The following is an 8,074-nucleotide window of genomic DNA, read 5'->3' as shown; positions in this document are numbered from 1 at the left end:
CTGTGGCTGTGGCTGTGGGCTCAGGTCCCAGGGAGACGTGGGTCCCGCTGCGGCTGTGGCTGTGGGCTCAGGTCTCAGGGAGACGTGGTTCTGCTGCGTACTGGGGTGAGCACTCCATCGCTGAGCTATACCCCTAGGCCTGTGTCTCCCTGGTTCAGTGCCTTGAGAAGCCCCTACTGGGTCAAAAAAGGTGTCTCTCTGAAGCTCCGGAAGGAAGCACAGGCCCCTGGTGGCACCGCTTCCTGGAAGGAAGGGGTCGGGAGGAACGATTGAGCCCCTGACACCCACACATGTGTTTTCCAGACCTGCCTGCCCCGCTGGAAGTTTTGCGTGAGTGACACGGAAAACAATCTGGGCTTTGCCTTGGGCCCCATGTTTGTGAAAGCCACCTTTGCCGAAGACAGCAAGAACATCGTAAGTTCCTCTTGTGGTTAGGGGCGCTGAGGTGTGAACCCTGTGCATGCCAGGCGAACATTCTAGTGACCGAGCCGCGTCCCTAGCCTTTGTTGCCAATAGTGCCAACTGCAGTCGGTGGTTAACATCCGGACTCCTTGGGAGTCAAGGGCTCTCTGCCTTCAAACCCCACCCTTCCTGTTGCTGGACAGTGCCACGGTCCTCTAGAATCTTCCACCTGTCTTTGGCCTCCTGGTCTAGCCATGAGAGAGTTACCTTCCAGGGCTACTGTTTGTCTCTGGAGTGATTGCAACCTTTTGGGAACTGTCCCTCAGAAGCAAATTCTCTAGAATTCCAAGCTCATTCCATTAAAAATGGTTTCTTTGCTCGGGTCAGTGTGGGAGAGGCCACTTCCTTCTCTGAAGGAATCTCAGTGTACTGGTTCATGTTGAAGACTCTGAGAATGTCCTGCAACGGAAGCTTTCCCAACTTCCCCAAAGCCAGCCTCATCTTACTTGACCCTAGTCATGAGAGCAAGAGGCCTGTCGGGAGAGGACTCGTGGGAAACCGGGTTCCTCCCTGACCTAGCACCAGAGAGTAGCCTTTGGCTGGCAGCATCCTTCTGCACAGGGCTCCTGTTGCGTTTCGGTGATGTCATAGCCCAGCCCTTACTGTCGTGGCGTCTGTCCCCTCAGGCCAGCGAGATAATCTCGGAGATCAAGAAGGCCTTTGAGGAGAGTCTGAGTACCCTGAAGTGGATGGATGAAGACACCCGGAGATCAGCCAAGGAAAAGGTGAGGCTGCCTGGAAGTTCAGAGGGCACTAGGCTGCCGGGACAGAGCTGGTGGAGGAGGGAGCGGGTGGGAGAGATTCTGTCCAGTCAAGATGCGCACAGATGCCATTGTGCCCCGCGACTCCATCAGGACCCTTGGTACCCTGAAGCCCACATTGGCGTGAGATATCCAGAGATTTCCCATAGCAGAGGCGGGAAGGGACTGGATCAACCCTTTCATAAGAGCCAGCTAACGCCTGTGATGGTTAACCTCCCTCCCCTCTCATTCCTGCAACCGTGGCGGCATCCACGAGGGCCAAGGAAGGCTGTATGATGTGGTCGGCTTTCCTCTTATCTGTTCCACGTGGGATGCAGTTACAGTGCATCGGCTCTGGGGGCATACATCCAAACCATAATGGCTCTCTTGGGGGAAGTGGCATTTCATCAGAATTTACCAGACTTGTTCCAGAAAAAGATGGAGAAGCCCTAAGGAAGCTGGATGCTAGCCCTGGCTCTCCTTGACGTACACCCTGAGCCCCGGACCCCACAGAGCCAGGGCAGGCTTGGCCAACATCACTTGGCACTGACTTACTCCATCCCTTTTGTCCAGGCGGATGCCATCTACAATATGATAGGCTACCCCAACTTCATCATGGACCCCAAGGAGCTGGACAAAGTCTTCAATGACGTAAGTGGCTTCCACCTGCCTCGCAAACTCCCTTATGCTCACGTGAGAAAGTTCAGGTTTGGTCTGATTTAGATGCCGGAGATAACATGGTTATCAGCCTGTATCAAAGTGACCTAGAATGGGGTTTGGGGATATGGGCCTGAGGCCGGCTTTCCCTGTTCCTTTGGGTGATGGGTCAGTGGGCATTTCTGTCTGCCCAGAGCCACCCTCAGCCATTGCTCAGTGGTTGTTACTGGAGCACAAGCTGTGTGCTCCACTAGAAACGGCCAGCTCCAGGGAGCAAGTGGGAAAGTACAGGAGAATGGCCAGGGCAGGGTGGCTCAGTGGTGGAGCATGAACTTAGAGCGTGTGAGGCAGTAGGTTCCGTCCCCAACACCCACAAAATAGAAAAAAGGAATAGGGGAATAACCAGATGTGGCTACACGCGTCTCTAATCCTAGCTCTCCAAAAGCTTGGACAGGAGGAGCTGGGGTTCAAGGCCATCTTTGGCTACCTGGCAAGTTCAAGGCCAGCCTGGACTACAGGGTAGAACGTATATCAAACAAACTATGGAAAGAGTGAGGGAGGAGCTGGAGAGCTGGTTCAGTGCCTAAGAGCACACACTGCTCCTGCAGACGACCTGGGTTGGGTTCTCAGCACACATGTTGGGCAGCTTATAACTGCCTGCAACTCCAGCTCTAGGGGATCTGACTCCTTCTGGCTCCATGGTCTCTCGTGCACACACAGGTGTACACACATACACACACACAAGTTTTTTAAATTATTACTTTGAAGAAACGAAGGAAGAAAGCAGACCTTCAAAGGCACAGTGAGAATTAGTGAGCCGAAAGCATCCGAGTGGGCCCCCACCCCTGCTGCTCTTCACCGTCATCCTCCTGCCCCAGGTCCTCTCTTCCTTCCTCAGATGATTGAACTTTTGACTTTGACCTTGAAACAACAACAGAAAGAGGAAACGCACACCCCAAACGCATTTTAAAGCTTCCTTCAGGCAGCAAGGGGTAATTGCCCTTCCCTGCGCTTGGAGCCCTCAGCCAATCAGCTGCCTTGAGCAGGCTGCTGTTCTCCAGTTTCTGTGATTGGTCCGTGCTCTCGTGGTTTAGAGTTGTGAGCTGGGGCGCTTGTGACATTACAGTAGCCTCATCTTGTGGTTACATTTAAACCCTGAATCTGTTAAAATTACCTCTGAGGATGTGAGACTCTTGTCCGTAGCCCGATTCCTTGAGAATCATTTAAAGTGGCCCTGGGTATCAGGCTGTCAGAACCAAGGACTCGTGGAGGCCACCAGGTGCTGCCCCAGGTCAGGGCCTGACTCCTTGGCTGTTTCCAGTAGCTAGAAAGATCTAGAATATATCTAAGCTAGAACTCTGCATTTGGCTGGGACAGAATCCAGGCTGCTGGTTGAGGGATATATGAGGAGGTGCAGCTGGTGTTGAAGGGCGGCATATGAGGGAGTGTGCCCACCCCTCCGCTTCTGAGATAGAGTCTCCGGTCATTAGGTCTGTGCTGCCCACAGGGACCTATGTAACAATTCATTTCTATCTCATTTAGTGACTCAGAGCCAGGGTCTTACATAGTCCAGGCTAGCCTTGAACTCTGTGTGGGCAAGGGTAATCTTGAACTTCTGATCCTCCTGCCTCGCCTCCCAAGTGCTGGGGTCCCAGGCGGGCACCACCATGTCCAGTGTATGAAGGTGGGGATTGCACCCCCAGGGCTTCGCTCCTGGTAAACAAGCACTCGCCCAGCTGAGCACGCGCCCAACCCAATTAAAATAAAGTGTAGAAGCCAGACAAGTCCATTTAAAGTTCTTCGCAGTCAGTGTTTGCCGTATTGGCTGGGACAGGCATAGGCTATGTCTGCCATGCTGGGCATATTCGGGCACCTCGGGCACCCCTGGGTGAAGCTTTTAGTGTCTTTAGAGAGGAAGGTCAAGGCCGAAAGAGGCTCTGGGCCTACAGCCCTGCGCCCTCCATCCTGTCCCTGGCCTGAAGACTAATGGGTTGGTTTTGTGGGGGCTCGGTTCCCTTGCGCATGCGCTGATCTTTCGTTCCACTTTGCTTCCGCAGTACACGGCAGTTCCTGATCTCTACTTTGAGAATGCCATGCGATTTTTTAACTTCTCGTGGAGGGTCACAGCCGACCAGCTCAGGAAAGCCCCCAACAGAGATCAGTGAGTTCCCCCGAAGTGTGGGTTCCTTGAACGCGGGGAGACCCAGAGTGATCTGTGTTGGGTGGAGTGTGGCTTCATCACTGGCTCGCCATAAGCCAGATACAGTGGTCGTGAGCGCTGTCTAAGGAATGGAGACAGTGGTGCTCACACTGGCAGATACAGAGACCGAAAGCCAGAGTGATCCTGCCTGGGGGCTGGGACTTCAGCATCCTCCCCGGCCTGCTGGGGAGTGGGTGGAGCTGACTGGAGCTAAATTCCGGTCCTGTCTCTGCTGACTCAGCAGCTTTCAGAGGAAGAAGCTCACTCTTGGGCCCTGGTGACAGTGAAGTAATAGACGTCTTGGGGAGGGGCAGGCCCCACGGGTGGTCCCTCCATTCCTCATGAACAAAAGTGGTGACTTCCCCGTAGGGGCTTGTGGAAGGTTCTGGAGGGGTTCCAACCTCTGTAACTGTTGAACCATACCTCTCCATAGCAGCAGCATCTGGGGAACTTTTTCATCAACACAACCTTCTGGACTGGAATGTGGCCCAGTGGTAGAGTGCTTGCCTGGCAAATGCAAGGATCTGAGTTCAAATTCCCAGCAAACAAACCCCAGAGCTTCTTAAATCAGAAATACCTGGAGCGAGACCGGTGTCTGTCTTTTACTGTTTTGAGATTGGGATTTCAGTATGTTGTCCAGGCTGGCCTTGAACTCCTGAGCTCCACTGACTCCGCATCCCCAATTGCCCAAACAACAGGCACGTGCTACTGCATATACAACTATTTTTTAAGTGTTTGCTGTAGAGGTGTAAGGGCGCTGTGTGTCTGTCACCTTCCCTCAGTGCAGGCAGAGAAGACAAAAGGACCCCTGGGCACATCCCACCCGCCAGTCTAGCCAAATCTGCAGGCTTCAGGTTCCCTGGTGTGCATACAATCTTGGGTTCTATCCCCAGGTCACAAAACAAAATAAAATAAATGAAGTCTCTTTAGAAAAGTCAGGCACCCTCTCAGCTCAGTCCTCTTCCTGTGATATCCTTTCTCCGTGCCAAAAGCATCCTGCAGAATTCCTCACCTCGCTACTGACGCCTCTTTGCCTCTGGCGCCCTCTTGTGGACAAGAGGCGCAGAACTCTGTTTCCTCTGAAGTCTTCACCAGTACTTCCTACAGCTTGAGAAGGGCTTTTAAGCATCAAAGTATAATAGCGCAGGCATGGCTGCCAGTTCATCTGATCGTAAATTTAACTTGGTCTTTCACCTAAATTCTGTTATGCACCCACGAATATTTCGGTGGTTATTTGGATATAGATGTGATGTGGGAAAGCTCTCGATATCTTTACGTGGCTTAATGACTCCCGGCAGAATACCTCTGTGGTGCTCGCTGGGAGCAAACAGAACAACTGGGCCCATGTGAAAAATGCCCTTTCTCTTTTCCCATTCTTTGTTGGCTCTCCCCGCTGCGCCAGGAAAACGCTGAAATGCCAGCTATCTGGTTCACTTTATGTGGTTAGTTACCGCCTTTTTGGTCTTAGGGTGTTTCCATATGTGTCCCCAGCTCTGCAGGTGTCACTCAGACGATGGAACGCTTGCCTGGCATTCTTGATCCTTGGCACCTCATAAAAAATAGGGTGATGTACACAGCTGCAGTTTCAGAACTTAGGTGAACGGAGGAAGGAGAAACAGGAGAGTGAGGTCACCCCTGCAACATAACAAATTCCAGTCCAGCCTCGCATACATGAAACGTGATCTAAAACAATGCAGACATCTGGAAAGCTCTTAAAACATGCATTCTCTGGTTTTATGAAAAGTTTATGAAGTGAATATTTTCCCAGAAATGTTTTATGTGTAGAGTATGGTAGCATGTTCCTATAATCCAAACACTCATGAAGCAGAGGCAGGAAAATCTCAGCAGTAAAGAACATATTCTGTAGCCAAGTGTGCTAGTATACACCTTTAATCCAAGCACTCAGGAGGCATAGGCCAGCCTGGTCTACAGAGAGAGTTCCAGGACGGCCAGGGCTACAGAGAGAAACCCTGTCTCGAAAATAAAACAAAGACAAAAAAACTGAAAACATACCCTACTTTTCTAGGGACCCGAATACAGTTCCCAGCACCTCTGGTCTCCCTGGACCCTTGCCCGTACCCACAGATAGGCACACATGCACACATAAAAAACGCGGTTTTTAGATTTGTTTAATCACATATATGAGTGTCTTGCCTGCTTGTCTTGCTGTGTACCGTGGGTATGCTTGGTGTCCAGAGAGATCAGAAGATAGGACAGAGTCTCTGGGACTGGAGCCACAGGTAACCATGAGCCGCCACATGGTGGTGAGAACCAAACCCACACCTTCTGTAAGAACAGGTGCTCTTAACTGACCAGCCATCTCATGGCCCCTGAAACGCAAATCTTCATAGGGTGTACATGTGTGTGTGAGTGCGGGGGGTGGGGGAGGAAGGAGAGAGGCAGAAGTATTGTACATTTCTTTTCAGAACATATTCTAGGGGTAGAATCAGGGCCTTCCCCTACCGCTGAGATATACCCCAGCCTCTTCAGATTTCTTTAATTAACAGAAGGCAGCTGGGTTCTCATGTCTGCCTCAGCATCCTCTCCTCTCACAAGTTATTTTGAAGTAGAGATAGAAAAGCCAGCCTCGGGGCTGGAGAGATGGCTCAGAGGTTAAGAGCATTGCCTGCTCTTCCAAAGGTGCTGAGTTCAATTCCCAGCAACCACATGGTGGCTCACAACCACCTGTAATGAGGTCTGGTGCCCTCTTCTGGCCTGCAGGCATACACACAGAACATTGTATACATAATAAATAAATATTAAAAAAAAAAAAAGAAAGAAAAGCCAGCCTCACACAGACATATGGTTAGGAAGGGAGAAGATTTATTTTTATTATTTTTGTGGGGTTTTTTTTGTTTTGTTTTTTTAGGCAGGATCTCTCTACATAGCCCTGGCTGTCCTGGAACTTGCTCTGTAAACCAGGCTGGCTTCAAACTCACAGATCTCCACCTGCCTCTGCCTCCTGAGTGCTAGGATTAAAGATACGCGCCACCACACACACCCCACCCAAGATTATACATTTTTATCACCTTCTTTAGTTTTTTTTAGATTATAATATAACTATATAATTTCTCTCATCCCTTTCAAAATTTTACTCATTTTGTGTTTTGCCTATGTATGTTTGTACCGCATGCATGCAGTACCTGTGGTGGCCAGAAGAGGGCATCAAATCCCCTGGAACTGGATGTACAGGCCCTTGTGAGCTGACCTATGGCAGCTGGGAACTGAATGAATGGACCCAGATCCTCCGGAAGAGTAGCCAGTGCTCTTAACCACTGAGTCATCTCTAGCCCACCCAAAACTTATTTTGAAGCCTCACATTCTTGTCATGGGTAAACAGATGACATCAGTTGTTTTCCCAGAGATTGTGAACTTGCTTTGCCTATTTGCAAGAAAGCATCCAGTATCCAAGGTTACTGTGGTTTGTCAGCCACCCTGAAAGAAACGCCAGAAACAGCATCAAGAAGGCTAGAGTGCTTCGTGGGTGATCCCACAGAAAATTAAGAGGCTCCTATGGGGAGGGGTTTAATGGACTCAGCAGTTATAATACCTCTCAAGGGCATTCAGAGAGCGAGGGTGACTTGATGGGCTGGGCTTGGGGCGTTGTTTCTCTTTTCTTTTTGATTGTGGATTTTTCTGGCTTGTTTTTGGTGTTTGCATGTGTGTGTGCACCTCTGAAGTCACACAGGGAAAATGTGAGTGTCTTCCTCAGTTGGTCTCCACTCCTCTGTTGAGGAAGGGCCTCCTTCTAGCTCTAACACATTCGTTCTGAGATTCTCTGTCTGTGCCTTCCAAGTGCTAGAATTGCAGGCCAGCCACCTTGTGTATGACACCTGGTATTTACACGGCTGCTGGGACCTGATCTTGAGTCTTCATACTTAATATAGCCAGCTCTTCACCAGGGAACCATCTCCCCAGTCTCCTCCCCCACCCCACCTCGGCCCCGTTTGTTTTTTTGTTTTGTTTTTTGAGACAGGGTTTCTCTGTAGCTTTGGTGCCCATCCTGGAACTAGCT

The 8,074-nt window shown here is 50.6% G+C and overlaps 1 protein-coding gene across 2 annotated transcripts in view; it reads left to right on the top strand.

Moving 5' to 3' along the window:
* Positions 1-8,074, top strand: part of Ece1 (endothelin converting enzyme 1) — a 97,676-nt gene that overhangs the window by 78,087 nt on the left and 11,515 nt on the right. For both annotated transcript variants that reach the window (XM_005352983.3, XM_005352985.3), the window contains exons 11-14: positions 304-414; positions 1,089-1,187; positions 1,776-1,853; positions 3,917-4,020. In XM_005352983.3, the coding sequence (XP_005353040.1) occupies positions 304-414; positions 1,089-1,187; positions 1,776-1,853; positions 3,917-4,020 (392 nt within the window). The remainder of the gene's footprint in view (positions 1-303; positions 415-1,088; positions 1,188-1,775; positions 1,854-3,916; positions 4,021-8,074) is intronic.

Source organism: Microtus ochrogaster, chromosome 10, assembly GCF_000317375.1.
Source record: "Microtus ochrogaster isolate Prairie Vole_2 chromosome 10, MicOch1.0, whole genome shotgun sequence".
Lineage (NCBI taxonomy): Eukaryota > Metazoa > Chordata > Mammalia > Rodentia > Cricetidae > Microtus > Microtus ochrogaster.
Note: the sequence above shows the minus strand (reverse complement) of the source record. Positions and strands in the feature narration are given on the sequence as shown.